General features: G+C 50.8%; 1 protein-coding gene across 1 annotated transcript in view; it reads left to right on the top strand.

The window, feature by feature from the left end:
* The window catches only part of LOC147710189 (E3 ubiquitin-protein ligase TRIM39-like), a 236,764-nt gene extending 213,418 nt beyond the window's left edge, over positions 1-23,346 (top strand). The window contains exon 6 of the mRNA XM_086919946.1: positions 22,528-23,346. Within this exon, the coding sequence (XP_086776072.1) occupies positions 22,528-23,039 (512 nt within the window). The 3' untranslated portion in view covers positions 23,040-23,346. The remainder of the gene's footprint in view (positions 1-22,527) is intronic.
* The last annotated feature ends 2,458 nt before the right edge of the window (positions 23,347-25,804 follow it).

Genomic DNA, 25,804 nt, shown 5'->3' on the forward strand with positions numbered 1-25,804 from the left:
TGTAAAGTAGTGTACTGGGTAGTACAGGTAACCTTCTAGTAGCTCTGTCACTCTTTACCATCTAATACAGTGAACTGATTAGTAAAGTATATGCAAATGTTGTCAGTGAAACCCTATGCTGGCTCGCACCTAACGTAATGTCCCCAATATATATCACTTTTAGAACAAGGGGGAATGTACCCCAACATGTGTGCACTCAAACCAAGCACCCACTGTCCAGGTGTGGTCCTACTGGACCCAACATGTTCCACATATAGAACAATTGGTGCACCAACACATTTACACATTAATATTTATACAATCTGTATCCCAAATTTGTTCTTAAAGTCGTCTTTTATTGATCAAACTACATATAAAGTAGACCAGCCAACATGTTTTGTCCAAAGAGATGGACTTCTTCTGGAACTCGGTCAACTCAAGCACTTCAGTAATACTTTAAATAGCTGTAACGGCTATATGCAAAGACATATCTGATATGGATACTTTTTGCTGATTTCCCATGTGGTGTTCTACTTGTTGCTGGTCTACCCACAATGTTGGGCTTTTATTTTCCGGAAGGCTATAGACCATACCCTATACTCAGCATTGGCGTCTCATATGGTGCTGAGCAGTGTTTTTCATAGGATCAGATTTCTTTATTGACCTTTTTGAATTGTGTTTTCTTTACCTGGATTAAGGATGAAGTATCTGCTTAGGATGCATTATATCCACCCAGCAACTGGTCTTTGGATATAGCTGTTACAACTATTGAAATTATTATCGAAGTGATTGAATTGACCGAGTTCCAGTCACCACCCCACCCAACAGCTACCTCGCCGCTGCTGAACAAAAGTCACCGAAGACCTGCTGAGCAAAACCCTCGGCCAAAACCCACCCACCGACCCCGCCAACCCAGACACCACAGTCCGCAACTTCAGACAGTGGATCGACGACTGCGCCAACACCCTCGCCCTACTCAAGAAACCCTCCAACAACCACGCCAGCAAGAGAGCCACCTGGTTCACCAACGAACTCCAGACCTCCAAACGCGCATGCCGGAAACTGGAGAAGATATGGCTCCACGAACGCACTCCGGACAACCACGCAGCCCACAAGGACGCCACCCGCAGACATCACCACCTCATCAGATTAGCCAAGAGATCCTCCTTCAAAGACCACCTGAATAACAATGCACACAACAGAAAAGAGCTCTTCAGCGTCATAGAGGTACTCTCCAACCCCAGCGCCAACACCAACGACATACCGCCCTCACAAGAACTGTGCAACTCACTAGCCATCTTTTTCCACCGCAAGATCGCTGACATCCTTGACAGCTTCAACACCATGACTGCCCCGACTACGCCAAACCCCACCTCCCCGGTGAACACCACCAGCCCCAACCGCCTGACCTCCTTGTCCAACGTCAACTACGACGAGACACGCAAGGTCATGAACTCCGTCCACTCAGGCTCTCCGTCAGACCCGTGCCCACACCATATATTCAACAAAGCAGACGCTGCCAATGCACCCCAACTACGGAAAGTCCTCAACATCTCCTTCGAAACAGCAACATTCCCGGAAAGCTGGAAACACGCCGAAATCAACGCCCTCCTCAAGAAACCCAAGGCAGCCCCCAAGGACCTCAGGAACTTCCGGCACATCTCTCTGCTCCCGTTCCCGGCGAAGGTCATCGAAAAAATCGTCAACATGCAATTGGCTCGCCACCTGGAAGACAACAACATCTTGGACCCGTACCAGTCCGGGTTCAGACTAAACCACAGCACCGAGACATCCCTCATCGGCGCCACAGACGACATCAGGCGCCAACTAGACAGCGGCGAAACATCAGCCCTCATCCTCCTGGACCTGTCAGCCGCCTTCGACACGGTCTGCCATCGCACTCTAAAGAAACGCATCCTAGAAGCCGGAATCCAAGAGAAGGCCCTTTACTGGACCACGTCCTTCCTCTCCGGCAGAACCCAGAGCATCCGCCTCCCTCCCTTCTGATCCGAGGCCACCGACATCATCTGCGGCGTCCCCCAGGGCTCATCCCTCAGCCTGATGCTGTTCAACATCTACATGGCCCCCCTCGCATAAGTGGCCCGACAACACGACCTCAACATTATCTCCTAAGCCGACGACACCCAACTCATCCTCTCCCTCACCAAAGACCCGCACACCGCCAAAACCAACCTCCACGAGGGAATGAAGGCCGTCGCCGACTGGATGAGGAACAGCCGTCTGAAGCTGAACTCGGACAAGATGGAGGTACTCCTCCTCGGACCCACCCCCTCAGCCTGGGACGACTCCTAGTGGCCGACCACACTGGTAACAGCCCCGACACCCACCGACCATGCACGCAACCTAGGATTCATCCTCGACTCCTCCCTCTCCATGTCTAAACAGGTCAACGCCGTCTCCTCCTCCTGCTACAACACCCTCTGCATGCTCCGCAGGATCTAGAAGTGGATCCCGACCGAAACAAGAAGAACGGTGACACAGGCCCTCGTCAGCAGCAGACTGGACTATGGCTACGCACTCTACGCAGGAATCCCAGCCAAACACCTACGATGACTACAACGCATCCAAAACTCCTCCGCCCGACTGATCGTCAACGTCCCCCACCGCAACCACATCACCCCCACCTGAGAGACCTACACTGGCTCCCCGTCGACAAGAGGATCACCTTCAAGCTCCTCACTCACGCACACAAAGCACTCCACAACGCCGGACCAGCCTACCTGAACAGCAGACTCAGCTTCTACACACCCACCCACCAGCTCCGCTCCGCCAGCCTTGCCCTCGCCGCTGTCCCCCGCATCCAACGGACAACCTCCGGCGGCAGATCCTTCTACTTCTTTGCCGCCAAGACCTGGAACACCCTCCCTACCCACCTACGGCAGACCCAAGACCTACTCACCTTCAGAAGACTCCTCAAGACCTGGCTCTTTGAGCAGTAGCGGCAACCCCTCCCCTCAGCGCCTTGAGATCCTCACGGGTAAGTAGCGCGCTTTACAAGTACTCTGATTGATTGATCCATTCTGGCCGTAGATATATTGGCCCATCGCTTTGAACTTTATCGCTTTTACCCTGAAGAAGTCCATCTTTTTGGACACAATAGAAACACATACTAATATTTGAGGGAAAAAAACATTTTGTCTTTTTTTTTTTAAACCTTTATTGTACCTTTACAAAATTACACAGCCATTCGCCTACAACCCAAAGGGCCGGCCGCTAATAATTGAACGTTGGATGCCGTGCATCATGGTAAGTCCATACTTTGATCACGTTGCTGAAAAGAAAAAGGTTTACCTCACGGCAAAGTGACAGGTACATAACTGGCGATATGTTGTTAATCAGTAATGGTTTTAGTTTTCTGTTTTTTATGAAAACAACAAAAAGAATAACAACAAAGAAATCACATTGCGGTCATCCAAAAGTAATTAGTGCTGTTTAGCTGTATTGAAAACTACCCGACAGTATGTGCCACTATTTATAATCATTGAGTCAAACCCAGATTGACGGGCAGTAACGCCTATGTTCCTACACGTTACTTTACACCAGTCCCATTCCTGTCTACCCATACTGCCCACTCTTCAGGACTCGGGCCCCCTCCCACTCACAATGGCCTCTCCCCTCTGCAACACCTTCGTAGCACCTCAGCCGACCTCCCCCTCTTCATCTGACTCTGGCAGAGGATCACAAATTTCCCCTCGGTACACATTCCATGGGGTCCTGTCAAGTACCCCACAAGACTCACCTGGGCTTGTGAGGCAATCCCGCTGAGACGACAGAAACCACCGCCCCTGATCCCAACAAACCCTCGCGGGGAATAACGCCCGACAAGGATGAGATGGATCCAGGGATGGGGGCCAAAAGGAACCAAGGAAGTGGCTTTGGTGGTAGGGACGTTGGGACGGGTCTTGGCACAGCTGAGGGAACAAGAAACCGATTAGGGCTAGGTACTACGCACGTGCTAGACAACACCCCACAAGACACATGCAGACAGGAGCCCCTGTTTCTGACACTCACCACTAATTATTGTTCGGGTTGTCTTAAGGAAGAGGCCAGTGCAGTGTCGTCCAGGAGCCTCACGTCCGTGGCTAGGGAAACGAAGAATGAGGCACTTCTGCACCAGGACCACCAAGGAACCAATAGAACGTAAAGAAAAGCGCTTCTGCGCTGAAAAGTAGGCAAGAACAAGAACTCCAGGGTAAGCGCTATAGCGCGGCCCAAATGAACAATGCTCCTACGCTTTCTGCGTGTAGGAGCCAAGCAGTAGCGCTCCTGCGCCACCGCCAAGGCAATTGTATGTCCAAAGGAAAGAATGTGAAGCGCTCCTGCGCCTCGGGCAAAACAACAGAGGAACCAGAAGGCAAAGTGCACCTGCACTTCGAACTACAAACAGGCAGTAACGCTCCTGCGCCACTGCCAACAAAACGAACCAAGGCTGGGAAGTAGCAGCGTGCCTTTGCAGCTGCTTCGTGAGTGAGTAATCAGCTGCGCTCCTGCGCGGCTGACATCAAAAGGTACAGACGGAAGCAGTCACGTAACTCGTGAGGAATGGCAGCGTTACCGTGACCTGAAGAAACCCTCTGCGTCTGCTGGGCTCCAGTGCGTCTGTCAGGTAGGATTAGAAGCACCGATCCGGCGGCTTCACGCACTTTAAATGTGCTGGCCCGGAAGTGCTCATTGCGGTGAAGGACTGGAACGGGACACCACTTCTGGCCGGAAGCGAGTATCCCAATGTCTTTGGTGGAGGACTAGACCGGGACACCACTTTCGTCCGGAAGTGAGTGTCTCGATGTCTGCATGCACCCTGCGGCGCCCAGGACCGCGGAAAGCCGCCACACGACAGTACCCCCCTCCTCAAAACAGAACCCCCCCCCCGGGGAGTCAGAGAAAGGAAGTAGGGCGCGGGCTCAGAGGGTGGCTCAGATGGAAAGCGCGGACCAGGACAGGGGCATGACGAACATGGGAACGGGGTTCCCAGGACCGTTCCTCAGGACCGTAACCCTTCCAGCCAATGAGGTAGAACAACCGCCCCTTGGTAGGACGAGAACCCAGAATGGCCCTGACCTCGTATTCCACATGGTCCTCCACTACCACCGGAGAAGGAGGAGAGGAGACGGTGCAGTCAGGATGGACCGCACGCAAAAGAGAGACATGGAAAACCGGGTGCATCTTCATGTGAGCCGGGAGCGACAGTCTCATGGCTACTGGGTTGATCACCTTCTCAATGTCAAAAGGACCCACGAACCGAGGCAGCAACTTCTTGGGACCATGCACGTTGAGATGTCGAATGGAGAGCCACACCTTGTCGCCGGTGCGATACCAGGGTTCCAGCTGCCTGTGAGCGTCAGCGTGTGACTTGTAGGTGTCCTTTGCTTTGGCTAGCTCGAACCTGGCCCGTTGCCAGAGTTGACACATTGTCTTGTGATAAGCCAGAACCGTGGGTAATGGACTCTCCGCTGGAACGTCCCACGCCGAGGTGCGGGGGTGTTTCCCTTGTAGGCAGAAAAGGGGGGACATCCCTATGGCAGAGTGTTTGCTGTTGTTGTAGGCGTACTCTGCCATCCATAGCACATCGGACCACTCCCTCTCGACAGTGAGCAGCAAACAGCGCAGGTATTGTTCCATGGTGTGGTTGGTTCTTTCCGCCTGCCCGTCTTTCTGGGGATGGTAAGCAGAAGATAGACGAACTTCCATCTCCAAGAGTTTGCACACTGCCTTCCAAAAACGGGAGACAAACTGGGACCCCCGATCCGTTATCACCACCTCAGGAACGCCATGGAGGTGAACCACGTTGTTCACGAATACCAATGCCAGTTCCGCCGCCGTGGGGATCTTGGGCAGTGGTACGAAATGAGCCATCTTGGTGAGGTGGTCCACCACGGTCAGTACCGTGGTATGGCCGGTTTTGGTTAGTGGTAGCTCCACCACGAAATCCATAGAAATGGTGTGCCAAGGATAGGGCGGCACAGGGATGGGACGGAGATGGCCCACTGGGGGCTCTGATCTGTTCTTGCCTAGCAGGCATATGGTACAACGGGAGACATGGTTTCTTGTGTCGGTTTCTATTGTTGGCCACCAAAACTGTCGTTGTATCAGATCAAGCGTTTTGTGGTAGCCCGGATGGCCATCGATGACATGGTCATGACACAACCGGATCGCTCGTTGTTGACAGGGTTCCCTCGGTAGGTACAACTTGTTCCCTTTGACCAGGAATCCGTTTTCTCGAACCACGCCTATGTGTCCCTGCACTAGAGCTGCTGGATCTACTCCGTCCGTGTCCTTCCGTAACTGGGTCATGAAGTCCGTGGAGGCCACTACTCCCTGGAAGTGGTCCTCCGAAATAACAGGAATCGGTTCCGTGTCTTCAGTGGCATCCTCGGACTCGTCCAATCTTGAGAGAGCATCTGCCTTGACGTTGTCCTTTCCGGGTCGGTAGGTGATGGTAAAGTTATATTCATTAAAGAACAGGGTCCATCGTAACTGTTGGGCGGTCAGGGCACGTGCTGAGCGTAGGAACTGCAGGTTCCTGTGGTCCGTGTAGATGGTGACCGTATGTTTTGCGTCCTTCAGGTAATGATGCCATTTCTCGAATGCCGTCTTGATGGCCAGGAGCTCCCTGTCTGACACCGTGTAGTTCTTTTCTGCCGGCTGTAATTTCTTGGACTAAAAGGCCACCGGATGTAGCTGTCCGGTGTTGGCATCCCTTTGTGACAACACGCCTCCCAAGGCTTCTTTCGAGGCGTCTGCCTCTACCACGAAAGGCTGTTCGGCGTCTGGATGTATCAGCACCGGTGCTGTAGTGAACTGCCTCTTCAGTTCTTGGAACGCGTCGTCTGCTTTCTGGTCCCAACAAAAACGCTGTCCTTTGCACAACAAGCGCGAGATAGGCGCCACCTTCCCGGAGAATCCAGTGATAAAACGGCGGTAGTAGTTGGCAAACCCCAAGAACCGTTGCACCCCTTTCACGGAGTCCGGCGTGGGCCAAAGAAGAATGGCCTCCACTTTCTTGTTATCCATCTGGATACCGGCGGGGGTGATTACATGACCCAGGAATTCCACGGAGGTGACGTGGAATACGCTTTTCACGTATAGTCTGCGTTTCCCTAGTTGTCGTAGGACCGAACGTACGTGTTGTACGTGCTCGGTGATGGTCTGGGAGAAGATCAAGATATCGTCTATGTACACGATACAGAAGACGTCGAGGAACTCCCTCAATACCTCATCAATGAAGTACTGGAACGCGGCGGGGGCGTTGCAGAGTCCGAAAGGCATGACCTGGTACTCGAAGAGGCCGAACTTGGTCCGGAAGGCGGTCTTCCATTCGTCACCCTTCCGGACCCTGACCAGATGGTAGGCACCCCGCAAATCCAGTTTTGTATATACTGAGGCGTTCTTGACTTGGTCCAGTAGGTTGGAGATTAGCGGAAGCGGGTATCGTTTTTTTACCGTAATGGTGTTCATCGCCCTAAAGTCGATGCAGGTCGGACCTGGAATGGCGGATGAACCCGTTTTCCAAGTACTCATCTAGATAGGAACGTAGATGGGCGTTCTCCTTTTCGGTAAGGGAATAGATCCGGCTACAGGGCAATGTAGAGCCGGGTATCAGATCTATCCGACAATCGAAGGAACGATGCGGTGGTAAGGTGTTGGCTCCCTTTTTATCAAACACTTCTGCCAGATCCTGATAGTCCACCGGTACGTCGGCCTGAGACACCATTCCCTTGCCTGGTCCTGGTAACGACCGTGCTTGTATGGAACGGATACCATGCATGTTGTCCTCTTCGTAGCAGGTGCTACAGCAGTGTTCAGAATCCAAAGTGATCACCCGAGTTACCCAGTCGATTCGGGGATTGTGGTTTACTAGCCATGGCAGTCCCAGGATGATCTTGAACTGAGGTGCGTCTATGACGTCAAAGCTGATGGCTTCAGCATGCTTGTTCGTGAAGGAACGTAGATGGGCGTTCTCCTTTTCGGTAAGGGAATAGATCCGGCTACAGGGCAATGTAGAGCCGGGTATCAGATCTATCCGACAATCGAAGGAACGATGCGGTGGTAAGGTGTTGGCTCCCTTTTTATCAAACACTTCTGCCAGATCCTGATAGTCCACCGGTACGTCGGCCTGAGACACCATTCCCTTGCCTGGTCCTGGTAACGACCGTGCTTGTATGGAACGGATACCATGCATGTTGTCCTCTTCGTAGCAGGTGCTACAGCAGTGTTCAGAATCCAAAGTGATCACCCGAGTTACCCAGTCGATTCGGGGATTGTGGTTTACTAGCCATGGCAGTCCCAGGATGATCTTGAACTGAGGTGCGTCTATGACGTCAAAGCTGATGGCTTCAGCATGCTTGTTCGTGAAGCACATAGTTAAGGCTTCGGTCTGATGCCTGATGAGCCGGAGGTCAGATCCGTACCATCGACGGCTTTTACGGTTTCTGGTTGTTTTTTAGGCACCATGCTCATTCCCAGGGTTTGTGAATAGACGGTGTCGATGAAGTTGCCGGTGGCTCCGGAATCCAGCATCTCGACGATATTCCAAGAGGAGCCTTTTTGGTTCCGCAAGGTTACTTCCATGCCTATGTGATGGTTGCCATCGAAGACTGTAGGGATCGCGGTGGTGCAGGAAGAAAAACCCAGAGGACGGACCCCCATGTCTACTGGGTTGTCTCGTTTCCCACCTTGTTTCCTTTGTCGAAGGGCATGGCGTAAGGCCGTTTGTTCCGTGTGCGGCTGGGTTTCACCGGGCACTCTCTGACGAAGTGACCGCTCTTACCGCAATAGAGGCACTGGTTCTGTTTCCTCTATTTTTCTCTCTCTTGGCTGGTTAGGGCCCCTCTGACGCCGCCTATCTGCATCGGTTCATGGGTGTCGCTAGGCGAGGAGGCATCCTCCTTGCCTTTGTCCGAGACCTTTTCTGTGATTGGGAGGAAACGGTTGTCGCTGTGTTTCCCTTTTTCTGTTTTCCTCTCTTGCAACCGGAAGTTCATCTTGACCACCATGCCGATGAACGGTCCTATCATGTCTGGTGAGTCGGGGTGTTGGGCGATAAGGTCCTTCAAGTCGTCCTGCAACCCTCGGTAAAACACCGACACCTTTTTGTCCTCAGGCCATTGTGCCTCGATAACCAGGCGACTGAAGGTCGTGATATAGTGAAGCAGGTCACTATTTCCTTGTTTTAACCAAAGCAATTGGTTGTCGGCGGCTTGTACAAACGTGTGGCGAGCGAACATCCGTCGCATGGTCTCTTTAAACGTGGGCAAGTGGTTTAGCATGGGGTCGTCGTTTTCAACCAGCGAGATGGACCACTGCGCTGCGTCCCTGCCCATGTAGGACAGTATGAATGCCACTTTTGATGCATCGTCCGGGAAAGCAGCTGTTCTGGCCATGAAATGCAAATGGCATTGGTGGATAAAGACACCATACTTGGTGCTGTCGCCATAGAAGCGTTCGGGTGGGGCCAGTTGCACCGGGTGGGGCGTGATGACCTGGATAGCCGTATCCTGACCAGTGGCAGAGGAGGATCCTCCAAAGGACAACGTAGGCGGTCTAAGCAACCCTTCTGTTCGGGTTCTGGGACTAGGAGTGTTTCCCCATGGGTTGGTGAAGCCTGCCGCCACTTGGCCCTGTAGGGCCGTCATATCTTGACGTAAGCTGAGGTTCTCTGCCTGCATGGCAGCTAGCAAGGCTGCTATGTCCTGCAGGGTTACCTCCGGTTCTCCCATGTCGTCTGGGCAGGTTGTATGAACGTGGGCTTCTAATTCTGTCAAGTACCCCACAAGACTCACCTGGGCTTGTGAGGCAATCCCGCAGAGACGACAGAAACCACCGCCCCTGATCCCAACAAACCCTCGCGGGGAATAACGCCCGACAAGGATGAGATGGATCCAGAGATGGGGGCCAAAAGGAACCAAGGAAGTGGCTTTGGTGGTAGGGACGTTGGGACAGGTCTTGGCACAGCTGAGGGAACAAGAAACAGATTAGGGCTAGGTACTACGCGCGTGCTGGACAACACCCCACAAGACACATGCAGACAGGAGCCCCTGTTTCTGACACTCACCACTAATTATTGTTCGGGTTGTCTTAAGGAAGAGGCCAGTGCAATGTTGTCCAGGAGCCTCACGTCTGTGGCTAGGGAAACGAAGAATGAGGCACTTCTGCGCCGGGACCTCCAAGGAACCAATAGAACGTAAAGAAAAGCGCTTCTGCGCTGAAAAGTAGGCAAGAACAAGAACTCCAGGGTAAGCGCTATAGCGCGGCCCAAATGAACAATGCTCCTACGCTTTCTGCGTGTAGGAACCAAGCAGTAGCGCTCCTGCGCCACCGCCAAGGCCATTGTATGTCCAAAGGAAAGAATGTTAAGCGCTCCTGCGCCTCGGGCAAAACAACAGAGGAACCAGAAGGAAAAGTGCACGTGCACTTCGAACTACAAACAGGCAGTAACGCTCCTGCGCCACTGCCAACAAAACGAACCAAGGCTGGGAAGTAGCAGCGTGCCTTTGCAGCTGCTTTGTGAGTGAGTAATCAGCTGCGCTCCTGCGCGGCTGACATCAAAAGGTACAGACGGAAGCAGTCATGTAACGCGTGAGGAATGGCAGCGTTACCGTGACCTGAAGAAACCCTTGGCGTCTGCTGGGCTTCAGTGCGCCTGGCAGGTAGGATTAGAAGCACCGATCCTGCGGCTTCACGCACTTTAAATGTGCTGGCCCGGAAGTGCTCATTGCGGTGAAGGACTGGAACGGGACACCACTTCCGGCCGGAAGCGAGTATCCCAATATCTGTGGTGGAGGACTAGACCGGGACACCACTTCCGGCCGGAAGTGAGTGTCCTGATGTCTGCATGTACCCTGCGGCGCCCGGGACCGCGGAAAGCCGCCACACGGCAGGCCCATATCTTGTTCCATTTCCCTGGACATGCACGACTCAAGTATACCTCCGTCTCTGTCACAATTATCTTATCCATGTTCATGCACCACTGCGACTTCGTCGGTAATTCTGCCGCCCCCCAGCGCTGTGCAATATCCCTCTTGGACACTATCATGCCTAACGTAACCCAAAGTTGGCCACATCTGGACAGGTCATTCGGTCCCCACACATTTAAGAGACATTGTCGCGGTTCGGGAAGTAGAGAGGTCTCCAGGGTCTGCGACACAGTGCACATTATTTGTCTCCAATAGTCTTGGATGCGTGGGCAGTCCCAGATTGTGTGAAAGAAGGTCCCCTCCTCCCCACAGCCACGGAGACAGTAAGGATGTTGTACTCTGTGTATACGGTGTAGTAGTGTTCTCGTGTAATACACTCTGTGTAGGACCTTAAGCTGTACGAGTCTCAGCCTGGCTGAGATGCCTACCTCATTTGGGGATGCTAGCGCCTCATTCCACTCGTGTTCGTCCAGGGCGTCCACTTCCCCTTCCCATCTCTCTTTCAATGAGGTCAGCGGGTCAGGTAAGTTATTAAGGAGCTTGCGGTATGTCAATGACGTCGCTCGCTCAATCATGAAGTCAGTTAGAAGACGATCCTCCAGCGGGGATGATTCTGGTATATCCGCCCCGGAGGGGATGGCCATGAGCAAAGCATGGCGTATCTGGACGTAGCGGTATGATTCTTGTGGCCCCAGTTCGTATAGTTCCTTCAGGCGGTCAAATGTTATAACCTCTCCTCTTTCCCACAGGTCTCCCACCGTGGATATCCCAATGGTGTCCCAGTGAGAGAAGCCCTTGCTGTATCTCAAATTTTCCAAGGCACGTGTGTCCCAGAGCCGGGTGAGTTTGGTAATTTTCCCCTCCCAGCCCAGCGCCGCTAGTGCCGTATGCCACAACGCTGCGGTAAGTCTAGTGGGTCCCGCTAATTTTCGCACTCGACGTTGGCATAGAGTGGGGCCAGCATACTATTGGTACCCAGTTGTGCCCTATCTGCTTGGAAAGCTGGGTCAGTCTGTGGAGCATGAATCCACTGGTTAATGGGCTTAAGGTGAACTGCCCAGTAATACAGTTTAAGATTCGGCAAAGCGATTCCACCATCGCACCAACCCCTTTGTAATTTGGCTTGCGCAATACGCGTCGGGCGATTGCTCCACAGCAAACCAGAAACCACTGCTGCCACCTTTTTGAAATACCCTGGCGCCACTGGATACGGCGTGTTCTCCAATATGTATAGGAAGCGGGGCAAGGACATAATTTTGTATAGCGCTGCTTTTCCCAGCATTGTTAAGGGCAACCCCGCCCAGAACCTGGCGTCTTGTTTAAGCCGTTCCAAGGGTGGTGCCAGATTCTGTTGTACAAATTCCGTTGGGTCCATTGTGACGTGGATCCCCAAATATTTAAAAGAGGAGCCAGCTAACCTTAAGGGGCAGTCAGGGCCCAGTACCGGGACCGGGCCTTTCAGAACATACATTTCTGATTTATTCCAGTTGATCGTGTAACCTGAAATTTTACCATGATCATCACAGAGGTCCAAGAGCATCGGCACACTACGCTCTGGGTCTGTTAAGTACACCAGCATGTCGTCCGCGTAAAGGGACTGCCGGTCCTCTCAGCCCTCCTTCCATTGTATCCCTTTTAAGTAAGGGTGTTTGCCTTATCAAATTCAATAGTGGCTCTATGGAGAGCGCAAAGAGCAATGGCGAGAGGGGGGAGCCCTGGCGGGTGCCTCTCCCCAAAGGGAATGTTCGAGAAATGTGGCCGTTTGCCACCACATGTGCAACTGGTTTCGTGTATAGTAGTCTGATCCATGATATAAATTTCGAGCCGAAGCCCAGACAAACAAGAACCTCAAACAGGTAGGTCCGAGGCATGTGGGCCGCTAAATTCATATCTTGTGCATAGATCGCCGCCTATTGTTGGGTCCGGATGATTGCACCTTGTTGTCCTGGAAGAGTCTTCGAAGTATCACGAGATAGGTGGCTCCTCCCCTGGACTAAAGTGCGCATGGGCATCATCTCCATCCTCAGATTGTTTTTTTCTGCCATTGGGTTCGGATGTGTTCTGTGACTCTAGTTCGGAACCTATAGGAAAAACTTGTTTTTCTTCAGGCCAAACGGCCTTTTTAAGCGTCGGTATTGTACTTCGTTTGGTTCTGAGTTGACTTATCCGGTTCCCGGATACTTGAGCACGTGTGCTCCCAGCTTTTTAGGCCCGTTCGAAGATTGACATCGACGATGGAATTCCAGGCCCCGTTTAAACGTTGCCCAGTCTGTAACGCGAGGTATCCTCTCTAAGACGTGCACCCGGTGTGCAACAGATGTCTGTCTCCAGACCACGACGAGGGGAGTTGCTTGGCCTGTTCGAAATTCAGGTCGGAAGAGGCGCTCGCTCTTCGACGTGAGGCGAGGCTACCGACGCGGAGAACGTCGGATGTGGAGGATATCTTCGATGCTGGGGACGACGAGGGCCTTCTAGAGGAGGAACCGGAGCACTTCTCCGATCCGGCCTCCTGTCAAGAATCTTACTACAGAGAAGAGGTAGACGATGAGAACATCGAAGACGATGGGGCCGTCGAGGTAAGAGACAACGGTATGGCAATTGGAACCGCAGAGGGCGGCTCCAGCGATGAGCATGACCCGGCCGAACCCTCGGGGGTCGAAAGTGACACTGTCTTGTCAAAGGCTCAGGTCGAAGCATCGCCGGAAGGCCTTAGCCAAAATCTTTATGCTCATTCTACAGCCCGGCAAACTGGCCCGGCTACGAACATTTCAGAGCCTTCGGTGGGTACGCCTTCGAAAACGAAAACGAAACTGACTAAAGACAAATCGAACCCGAAACTGAAACTGGTCAAACCAGTATTTGTTTAGCAAAGCCTTGTTCCATCGGATCATAAGAAGGCTCGGAGTGCCATTGTCCCTTCGGGGTCACAAAAGGGTGCCAACCCAAAGATCGGCACATCCAAAAAGGTGCCAAAGGCCCAAGGAGACGGAGCGGCGTCATCTAAGGCTGCCCTCGGGGGCGTGGACACCGAAGACGGACTTGAGTCGCAGCCGCCCCTCAGCCTGAATTCATACAAGTTGATGCTGGTGAAGGTTCTCGCAGACAAGCACAAAATAGCCGCTTTGGAACGTGACGCATCAAGCCGCGGCCATTTTGGGAATCCCAGTGCAACACCTGGCTCGAAGTTGGCGATGGCCAAGAAAAAAGCCAAACAGCCATCGGGACCTCCACCTATAGTTTTTGGACTGCCTCCGACTGCACGACCTAAAACTTCTAAGCCGGCACAGGGCAACGACCCTGGTAAACTGATGTCAAAAATTAAGGGAACGACCGCCACTCCTGAAGGCATCGGTTCCACTCCACCTTCTTCTGAAAAATCAAAGAAGTTGTACATTGACACTGCAACCGGAAGACTCACCCTTTTCAAACGGAAGATCTTGCCGGAGAATCCAATGGAATCCTATCAAATTCCACTTAAAAGGAAAAGAAACTCTGCTTCCTCGCCGGTTCTTTTCGAGCCCGTCAGGCCTTCTGGACATGCATTTACACATTCCCCCAAACGCACTGAGGATGGTGGGGGGATGACTAAAATGACGAACAGTTTAATTATCCTGATGCATCTAATCAGGACGATTCGCAGGATGTGCTAGACGATCAAGGCACGGCGGACACCCAGTCTTACCAAGTAAAGACAGCCCCCGCAGAGGATACTGCGGCCTTCAACGCTCTGATTGAAAGGGCGGCGTTGAACCACGATGTGGTCATGCATGCAGAACCAGGTGAGGAGGACTTTCTGTTTGATACCTTCTCTACGTCGGACAGATCAGTGAAGACGCTGCCGATGCTGAAGGGTGTCCTAAAACATGCCAATGACATTTTCAAGGACACAACCAGAGCACGGGCGGTGACCCCGCGTATTGAGAAAAAATACAGGCCTGCTCCTGTGGACCGTACGTATATATGGGGTCAATTGCCATTGGACTCTTTGGTGGTCTCCAATGCCCGGAAGAGGGCGAACTCACAAACCAGTGGTGATGCTCCTCCCCCAGACAAAGAATCTAAAGTATTAGAAGCCTCTGGGAAGCGGGGTGCTGCACAGGCAGCGAATATTTGGAGAATAGCCAATACACAGGCTCTACTGGCTAGATACGATAGGGCTCACTACGATACCCTAGAGCAATTGTTGCAACACCTGCCTACTGAATATAGAGAGGGGGCAGACATGTTGATTCAGGAGGGGAAACTGATATCAAACGCTTCTATCAAGTGTGCACTAGATTCAGCGGACACTGCAGCCAGGGCCATTAACACTAGTGTAATGCTAAGGAGGCAGGCATGGTTACGAATTTCAGGTTTTAAGCCTGAAATACAAACAAGTTTGCTCAATCACCCCGTTAACCCTGACTTTTTGTTTGGGCCTGACGTTGACACGATTCTTGAAAAGATCAAGAAAGACACCGAGACGGCTAAGTCCATGGGGGCCTTGCAGTCTCAACAGTTTAGAGGGGGTTCTTTTCGTCGCTCAAGTAGCAGAGGGCCGTCAAGAGGGCAAGCATCCCAGCAAACGCAATACAATAAAGGTGGTGCGCAGACCACCTTTAACAAAAACAATAGAGGTGGATACTGTGGTAACAGCACCAAAGGCAGAGGACGTGGAAATAATAACACCAGGTCCTCAGCAAATACCAAACAGTGACGTCTTGTCACTGCCCCCGGACCATGTAACACCGGTCGGGGGACGACTCCAGAAGTTCCTGCCAGTCTGGGAAGGCATTACCACAGACAGGTGGGTGAGACAACTGACATCCACTCCACCCGACATACCCCCAAGAAACCATCCTATGTCCGCAGAGCACATACACTTATTACAGCAAGAAGTGGCCAGCATGCTGCAAAAAGGGGCCATAGAACTGGTGCCTCTAGAGGAGTGCGGAACTGGGGTGTACTCTCTCTATTTCTTAGTCCCAAAGAAGGACGCGTCTCTCAGACCCATTCTGGATCTGAGACCCTTGAACCTATACATCCTTTCAGAACATTTCCACATGCTCACTCTGCAGCAGGTCCTGCATTGCTCAGTCAGGGGGATTTCCTGGCAACTCTGGATCTGAAGGATGCCTATTTACATCAGGCACACAGGAAATATCTCAGGTTCACCATACAAAACAAGCATTACCAGTTCAAGGTTCTACCTTTTGGGGTGACCACCGCTCCCAGAGTGTTCACCAAATGCTTGGCTGCACACCTTCGGAGACAACACATTCATGTCTACCCCTACCTGGACGACTGGCTTGTGCAAGCAAAGTCGGCCCAGCAGTGCGCCAGCCACGTTTCCCCGCACAATTCATCTCCTGCACATTTTGGGATTCTCTCTAAACTATCCCAAGTCGCATCTTCAACCCGCTCAGGTACAGCAGTACCTGGGAGCGACGTTGGACACTGTGACAGCCACAGCCCAGCCAAACTCTGTGCGAATTAACAGCATGCAGCTGCTGATTCGCAGATTCAGACCACAACACTCACTACAGGCGCAAGTGTTTCTGAAGTTGATAGACATGATGGCCTCCTGCATATTCATAGTCCCGCACGCGAGACTGCACATGCGTCCGCTCCAAGAGTGTTTGGCACGACAGTGGAATCAGGCTCAAGGACAATTGAAAGACCTAGTGTTGGTGAGCGGTCGTGCGTACAACTCTCTGCATTGGTGGAATCCACGCAACCTTTGCAAGGGACGACCGTTCCAAGAGCCTGTCCCAGAAATAGTGCTCATGACAGACGCATTCCTCCTGGGGTGGGGGGCGCATCTCCTTCATTACACAGTGCAGGGACTATGGACGGATCAACAGAAGAAGATGCACATCAATCTGCTGGAATTGATGGCAATCTTCATGGCAATGAAGGCTTTCAAGATACATCTGTGCAACAAGGTCGTGTTGATCCGGACGGACAACATGACGGCCATGTATTACATCCAGAAGCAGGGAGATACTCACTCTCCACAGTTGTCCCACTTGGCACAGAGTATGTGAAAGTGGGCCATTCAGAGGAACATTTTCCTCACGGCGGAGCACCTCCCGGGTCAGGACAACCAGATGGCGGATCTGCTCAGCCGGCACAGTCATCAGGTGCACGAGTGGGAGATTCATCCATCGGTGCTGCAACCGTACTTTCAGCAGTGGGGTCATCCAGACATCGACCTGTTTGCCACAAACGAGAACGCAAAATGCCCAAACTTCGCCGCCAGGTTCCCACATCCGCGGTCTCAGGGCAATGCGATATGGATGAACTGGTCAGGCAGATTTGCGTACGCTTTTCCGCCGGCCCCACTCATACCTCTGGTGGCACAAAAACTTAGACAGCACTCGATGACTCTCATCCTGGTTGCTCCAACGTGGGCGAGGCAAGCATTGTACACCACGTTCCTAGAACTTTCCGTGGTGCCTCATCAAAGACTGCGCCTTACACCCAGTCTTCTCACTCAGAGCCATGGCGAAGTTCAGCACCCAGATCCGCAACAGTTAAACCTTGCGATATGGCTCCTGAAGTCATAGAATTTGGGTATCTGAATCTGCCTCCTGATTGTATGGACATCATTAAGGAGGCACGACGGCCTACCACTAGGGCCTGCTATGCTGCCAAATGGAAACGTTTTGTCATTTACTGTTCCAGCCGTGACATAAACCCGCTAGATGCATCAACACAGGACATTATTTGTTACCTGTTCCATTTATACAGATGCAATCTGGCATACAGTTCTATACGTATTCATTTGGCGGCAATGGCGGCTTACTTACAGAACAGGCAATGCCTTTCACTGTTCAGAGTGCCAGCAATAAAAGCTTTTATGGAGGGACTCAAACCATTCCACCCAGAAGGCCACCTTCACCTGTCTGAAATCTTAATGTGGTTTTGACCAGACTGATGGGACCTCCTTTCGAGCCTCTCCACTCATGTGAGATACAGTTCCTAACGTGGAAGGTCGCGTTCTTAGTAGCGATCACGTCGCTGAGACGGGTTAGCGAGCTTCAAGCCCTAACCATTCAAGAACCTTTTATACAGGTCCATGCAAATAGGGTAGTTCTACACACTAACCCTAAATTCATGCCCAAAGTGGTTTCTCAGTTCCACATTAATCAAACTATTGAACTGCCAGTTTTCTTTCCTAAACCAGACTCAGTGGCAGAAAGATCACTGCACACATTGGACGTCAAAAGAGCCCTCCTGTACTATATAGACAGGACGAAGGATTTCAGAAAGACTAAACAACTCTTTGTTGCTTTCTCACCACAGCACAAAGGTAAACCCATTTCAAAATCAGGGATAGCCAGGTGGATTGTTAAGTGTATTCAGATTTGTTATCAGAAGGCTAAACGCACACTAACAGTCCCCCCAAGAGCGCATTCAACACGCAAGCTAGGGGCATCCATGGCTTTTTTGGGTAACATTCCATTGGAGGACATGTGTAGAGCAGCCACATGGAATAACATACATGCATTCACCAAACACTACTGTGTTGATGTACATTCCAAGCAGCAAGCTGCTGTAGGTCAGGCTGTTCTAAAGTCCCTCTTTCAGGCTGCTGCAGCTGGCTCGGGCAACCACCGCTAAGGGAGAAACTGAAACTGCTATTTAGTCTATGCACAAGATATGAATTTAGCAGCCCACATGCCTCGAACGGAATATGCTACTTACCAGTATGCATCTGTTCTTGACATGTAGGGCCGCTAACATTCATATCGCCCACCCATCCTCCCCGGTACCTGTCGCAGCTGTAGCAGTCAGAATTATTTCTAGCATGGTCATCAGGTATCTTATTGGACTCCATCTCTGCCACAATGGCGAAAAACAATCTGAGGATGGAGATGATACCCATGCGCACTGTAGTCCAGGGAAGGAGCCACCTATCTCGTAATACTTCGAAGACTCTTCCAGGACAACAAGGTGCAATCATCCGGACCCAACACTAGGCGGCGATCTATGCACAAGATATGAATGTTAGCGGCCCTACATGCCAGGAATAGATGCATACTGGTAAGTAGCATATTCCTTCCATTCCACTAGGTCAAATGCCATTTTCGCATCTAGGGCCAGTATTACTGCTTGATCGTGGATCAAGTCAGCTCTCGATAGTACCCCATGCACCCTGCGAAGGTTCAGTGCCGTGTTCCTGTGGGGCATAAACCCGGATTCATCCGGATGTATGAGGTCAGTTAACATTTTGTCTTTTAGAACAGGACTGATATCGTCCATTTGCTTGTCAGGTGGGACAGTAGCTAGAAAATAGGATCACACTCTGCTTGAGCTGACTTACACCATTATAAACGTGGATGTCATTCAATGATCACAATAAATTGAAGATGGGGACGTTGGTCCTGTCTTTCTCTCTTTCACCCCGATTATTGCTATATTTTCGCCTTTCCCGTTCACTATGAGGTCTTTGGGACAAAGATGTGCCCATGTGGAATCTGTGCACGTCGATAGTCACGGATAGTTGACAGGATTTTCCCACCGTTTGGGGCTGTAAATATAGGGCGACACTTAGGCTCACTATAATTTTTTGTACAAAAAGGTCACATTGTTATGTGACATGTTTCACCTAAATAGTCACTGGGTGTTCACTAAGCCATGGTAAAGTCTTTTAGAAGGTAGTATTGGATCGGCTGATCCTATACACATTTGTCTTTCTTGTAGCCCTGAAGAAGTCGATTGGGTTATTTCCCACGACGAAACTAGTACAGTATACCTTCTAGTTGCTCTGTTATTCTGTACAATCTAATACAATGAATTGACTAGGACAGTACACTTTCTAGCAGCTCTATTGTCTCTACCATCTAATGCAGTGTACTGATTAGTAAAGTGCACCTCCTAGTAGCTTTAACACTCTGTACTATCTAATGCGGTATACTGATTAGTACAGGATACCTTCTAGTAGCTCTGTACCATTGAATACAGTATACTGACTGGTACTTTATACCTTGGATTGGCTCTGTCACTCTGTACCATCTTATGTAGTGTACTGAGTAGTACTGTATACCTTTTTTTTAATTGAAATCCATTTAACAAGCTTTTTTAACCCATAAATACATCCATTAAAATTCTTTAACTATGACGATAGTAATACAGAATAGTTAAAAAGAACAGATTTACCGAGAGGGAGTAAATCCTAAAATCCATAAGGATAAACAGTATAAACATTTAAACCAGTGTACAAAAAGCAAAGAAAAAACAGTATCCACTGCCGGTAATGAATATAAACTAAACAATTGATTAAACTTTGAGGGGCAGATTTGCAATAACTGGCGCATCACTGCGTATCAGCATTTATAATGTGGCGCACCATGGGGCAAAAACGGCACAGATGTGTCACGCATCTGTGCTGTAAAAGCGGCGCATTGCTGGAGTTGAGTCGCAAGCACGACGCAGCTCCAGCAATGCTCTGGGGGGCTCTATCTCCACAATGCTGCGTCAATCCTTACGCCTCCTTCAAGCAGGTGCAGGGTTTTGACGCAGCATGGGCCCAGAAGTGACTGAGTGAAATCTTATAGATTTCACTCAGCCACTTTTGTGAGGCGTTCCTGCACCTGAACGTCCCCCCTGCGATGGAATGCCTCCTTCTGGCGCAGGGCTTTACAACATGACGCATCTGGGAGATTCATCACGTTGTAAATACCCCGCACCATAGCGCATCTTTTGCGCCGCCGCTGCATCACAAAAGTGATGCAACGGCGGCGTAAAAGAGGCACAAGGGGCTTGTAAATCTGCCCTGCAATACCCAAATGTATACCTAAAAATCAGCGAGTATGTGGAAAATCCTAAACCATGCTAAATTCAATGATGTAACTGAATTGCAAGAGAATATCAAAGGTTGCATAATAAATTAGGATCCTGGTATTGTCGGACATCGATATTTAACATAGTGGCACTATATCCTAAAAATACGCAGAATTTTGAGAACTTAATCAAAATAAGCTGCCCAGATCCTCTCAAATTTCTTAAGTCCCCCAATTCGTAATATATAGGTTTGTTCACTCTTTTTAACTAGCTTCATTTTTCGGACCCATTCATGGACAGATGGTGTGAGATCTGATCGCCATCTTTGAAGCAGAAGTGATCTGGCTACAGACATTGCAATATATAATAATTTGACAAGCTTGTCTGAGAAAAGAAGGTCTAGGTCGAACCAAATATTATTAGCCAAGTACTCGATCCTATTAAAATACCACATTCACGTTCCAGATTAAAAAAATATCATTCCAGAACCTCTGGATCAAGGGGCATTGTAGTATAATATGTGCCCAGTTGGCTGAAGGATGTTTAAGACAACGGGAGCACTGCGCGGGTTGGTTGGTATACATCTTAGACAGAAAAAGTGGAGTTCTATAAAGTAGCCATTTATTAAAAAATAACATCCTTTGCCAATTAGCTCCCCTTAACGTGCTGAAATTAGGATTGTTGAATGCTGACCACATACTTGCTGTGATTTCCATTCCCTCATGCTTAGCCCATTTTGAAATGACTTTCTTCTCCAAATCAAAATCCTTGATGGAAGCTAAGCGCTTTTTCCATTCCCCAGGATTCATAATTGCCGTATCTTCTAATAATTTGAATACTATGGATTTCCGTTCACTGATCTGTACCAAATCAAGTTTACTCAGGAATTTACCAAAAATATTATATAACCCAAGAAGAAGGAAGTCATTAACGTTCAAATGAGACATTTCAGCTATGCTCTTGAGATTTTCCAGAATCCAGCATTGGCCCATTTTTGTGTTATTACTGAAGATTCTCTAATCCCAGATAATAAGATAGGGCCAGATAACAGGGTTGAGGAGTTGATTGCGGGGATAAAGTATCTTCCAGTAGCTCTGTTACTCTGTACTATCTCTTATAGATTACTGACTTGTACAGTATACCTTGGAGTAGCTCCATCATTCTGTGATATCGTAACGCAGTGTACCGACTAGTACAGTACACCTTTTGGTAGCTCTCTTACTCTGTACCATGCAATGCACTGTACTGAGTAGTTCTGTATACCTTGGAATAGCTCTGTTACTCTGTGCCATACAATCCAGTGTACTGACTAGTACAGTATGCCTTGGAGCTGCTCTGTCACTCAGTACCATATAATGCAGTGTACTGACTAGTACAGTGCCCTATCTGCTGCAGTGCTTTGTGTAGTAAAGTGTGCGCAGTGTGTGTGTGTGTGTGTAGTATACTGCGTGGTGCAGTGTAGTGTGTAGTAGACTGCCTTGTCTATGTAGAGCAGTGTGCTGTTTGGTGCAGTGTGTGATCTAGATGGAAGCATGCTTTATTGTAGTGAGCGGTCTAGTGCCTCGCGCTTTAGTGTAGTGAGCAGTCTAGTACCGCTCGCTTCAGTGTAGTGAGCAGTCTAGTGCCACGCGCTTTAGTGTAGTGAGCAGTCTAGTGCCGCTCGCTTCAGTGTAGTGAGCGGTCTAGTGCCGCCCACTTTAGTGTAGTCAGCAGTCTAGTGCCACGCTCTCTAGCACAGTGTGCTCCTTCCAGATGTGGTGTACATTAAACATATGTAAAACAGAAGCAGTAATTACATCCTTTATTTGTGTCATTAAATCTCTAATTCTGAATCTCTTCTCTGCAGTGATGGTGACTCTGGATCCTGGCACGGCTCATCGTCGACTCCTCGTGTCTGAAGAGGGGAGACGTGTGAGAGACACAGACACAGCACAGCCCCTGTCGGACACCCCCAAGAGATTCACCATCTGGCCCTGTGTGCTGGGGAGCAAGGGGTTCACCTCCGGCAGACATTACTGGGAGGTGCAGCCGCTGCAGGAGGGGGGAGAGTGGCGTGTGGGGGTCGTAGCAAAGTCTGTGAACAGGAAGGGACCCGTCACATGGTCACCTGAAGGGGGAGTCTGGGCTGTGCGGGGGATGAGAGGTCAGTACAGGGCTTTCACCTCCCCTGCGACCCCTCTGACCCCTCGTAAGAAGCCCCTGAAGCTGGGGGTGTATCTGGACTACGAGGGGGGGCGGCTGTCCCTGTACAATGCTGACTCCATGGAGCTTCTCTTCTCCTTCCCGCAGGCCCCCTTCACACAGAGGCTCTTCCCGTTCTTCTGTCTCGGGGACGGAGCGGAGCTGAGGCTGGTGTGAGCCCCTCCCCCTCCTTCTGCAGTAATAACAATGTGACCAGGAGCACAAGCAGAGACCCTTTCAAATAATAAAACGTTCCCTTTGGCTCAACTGTCAATCCCCAGTTTAAACACCGACATTCGAAATAGTCTTCCTCACAACTACCCTCCCACATGTTACCATGACAACCAGAAGCCTCATGTGAATCTGACTGCTGCATATCTCTTTTCTTTATACAATTTTATAACATGCCCAAAAAAGGTTTGCCATGTGAATCATACACTAAATGTCATGTAAGATATAATAAAGTATCTGTAGAATTCAAAAATGTGTATTTCTTTGGCTTGTAGAGCTTTGATATTAATATATCACATTATAGCGCTGCACTTATTAAAAGTGATTGTTTTGAAACATGACCTTAGAAACCATTCCTGCCCCAGCCCCTACAACAGTGCTAATATTAGAGACCTCAGACGCAAGACAGTTGTCACGTGAACCCTGTATGTAACCCAGATTCTGTAGTAGGGGATCTCTGTGTATAGTCATAATCTAGTGAATAGTCCCGCCCATGTGCGGGACCCCGGAGCAATCAAAAATAATCTCTTAAGCAGAACTGCACAGACACTTAAGAGAGAATTTAAAGACAGATAATGCAGCCTATATCCACAGGCTACACTGTCCAGTACTTCAACTAGAAATTCCACCAAAAATCCACAAACAGCACAGCCTGTCCATGTTTCTCCACATAGAAACACTTGCTTTTACCAGCAAAACCCTCAGGAATGATAGAGAGGAAGGAGTGGACAGACAAGCCCCATAGGCTGCCATTATGTGGCTCAGAACAGGATACTGTGCCTTTAGGAGAACCTTCCAGAACCTTCTCAGTATCCCAGAATGCACAGCAGGTCCCTTTTACTTTCAGTTCTTTTTTCCGGTTCCTGCTAGCAGGACCCTGGATCATTGAGTTCTCCCTTTTAAGGGCTTATTTGGTGATTTTTTCACTTTTTCTAGTATTTAGTGCTTTCATTTGAAGTACTTTGGTGCTTTCTTCCTTGTGTGTGTTCCTGAGCACTCTTTTATTTGTCAAAATGCCTGCTTTGTTTGACAAATGCCCAGAGTGTTCAAGGAAGAAGGCCAAGTCGGACCCACACGATGTGTGCATCATCAGCCTTCCCTCATCTCATGTCCCGGAGGAGTGTGACATTTGCCAGGGCTTCTCCAGCAGGACCCTGAGAGATAGGATGAAGATCAGGCTCCAAGGCCTGGAAGACAGAAGACTGAAGGCACAAGGTGGGTCTGGGCAGACTTCTGCCCATGCAGAGGCCTCTGGGGGGCTCCCCAGGGGCAGGAAGACCAGCAAGCATCCCGATTCTCCGTCAGCGTCTATAGCACCGACGACGGCATCAAGAGGCATGACTACAGTCTGTTCCCCGTCTCCCCAGGGCTCTGGGTCAAAGCGGCGTCGACGCTCGGCGTCGAGGGAACTGAATAGACCGCCGTCGAGATCACCGGGGACGGTCTCATCGTCGTCGTCAACGGCGTTGTCGTCGAGTATTCGACGTCGAGAGGTGGCCCGGCGTCGGCGCTCGCCGTCGAGGCGACACCGCCGTTTGCCGAAGGCAAAGAAGAAGAAGAGGAGGTCGGCGTCGAGGGGATCCTTGACGTCGAGGATGACGTCGAAGTCTTGCAGACGTTCGGCGTCGAGGAGACGTTCGTCGTCGAGGCGAAGGCGGTCGCCGTCGAGGCTAAGGTCACTGTCGAGACGAAGGTCACCGTCGAGGCGAAGGTCGCCGCCGAGGAAGAGGCGTTCGCCGCCGAGAAGGAGGCGCTCGCCGTCGAAGAGGGGGCGGTCAACGTCGAGGTACCGATGGTTGCGGTCAGGACGACGTTCTTCGACGCCAACGATGAGCAGAAGGAGTTCTGGCACCAGGAGTAATTCTAGTCGGCGGCATATGCCAATAGGGGACTCTCCATCGCCTGAGAAGAAGGGAAAGTCACCGGGCTCTGTGTACTCTGAGGTGTATACACTCCCTAAGACGAGGTCGACTCCACCTCCGCCTCCCTTACCCAAGGATCCGCCTCCGCGGACTCCCACCCTGCTTCCACCTCCTCATCACCCTCATCCTCAACCTCAGCCTCAGCCTCAGCCTCTTCCTCGGCTTCTAACTGGCGGACCGCCTGCTCCTCCGAGGACGATTTAGAAAAGGGGGTGGTGATGAACAGAGTGTCTGAATTAAGCAGACCACTCTTACCCAGTCCAAAGATCAGGGCTTGATCCATCACCGTTTTTTAGCTCACTGCACCATCCCAGCTCAGAACCTGGCTACATGCAAATTAGTCTGACCCTGGCCCAGTGCATCACTGCCACGATACCCGACTCCGCCTAAGGGGACCCCTCAGCCGAGGCCCCCAGTCAGGCCACAGTCGCCTACTCCTGTGAGGCCTGTGGAGCGCCCGAAGCCAAGGAGATCATGCTCTCACTCCGGTCGGAGGGGGAGATCGCGGCGTCGTCACAGATCGTCAACGAGATCAAGTCGACCCCACAGGAGGCGCAGATCACGGTCCCGCACGGACTCTTCTGGGACCAGAGACTACTCACCGACTTTGTCGGAATCCCCTGGAACGAGGGTGTCTCCTGTAGACGACATCGTCACATTCAAGGATGTTCTGCTGCGGGGTGCAGCTAAGTTGGGCATCACGGTAACGGTGCCTACAACCACAACGTCTGCGATTTTCGAGACACTCCATAAAAAGCACCTGTCTCGACCATTGCTGCCTCTAGTACC

Source organism: Lissotriton vulgaris, chromosome 5 (genome assembly GCF_964263255.1).
Source record: "Lissotriton vulgaris chromosome 5, aLisVul1.2, whole genome shotgun sequence".
Taxonomy (NCBI): domain Eukaryota; kingdom Metazoa; phylum Chordata; class Amphibia; order Caudata; family Salamandridae; genus Lissotriton; species Lissotriton vulgaris.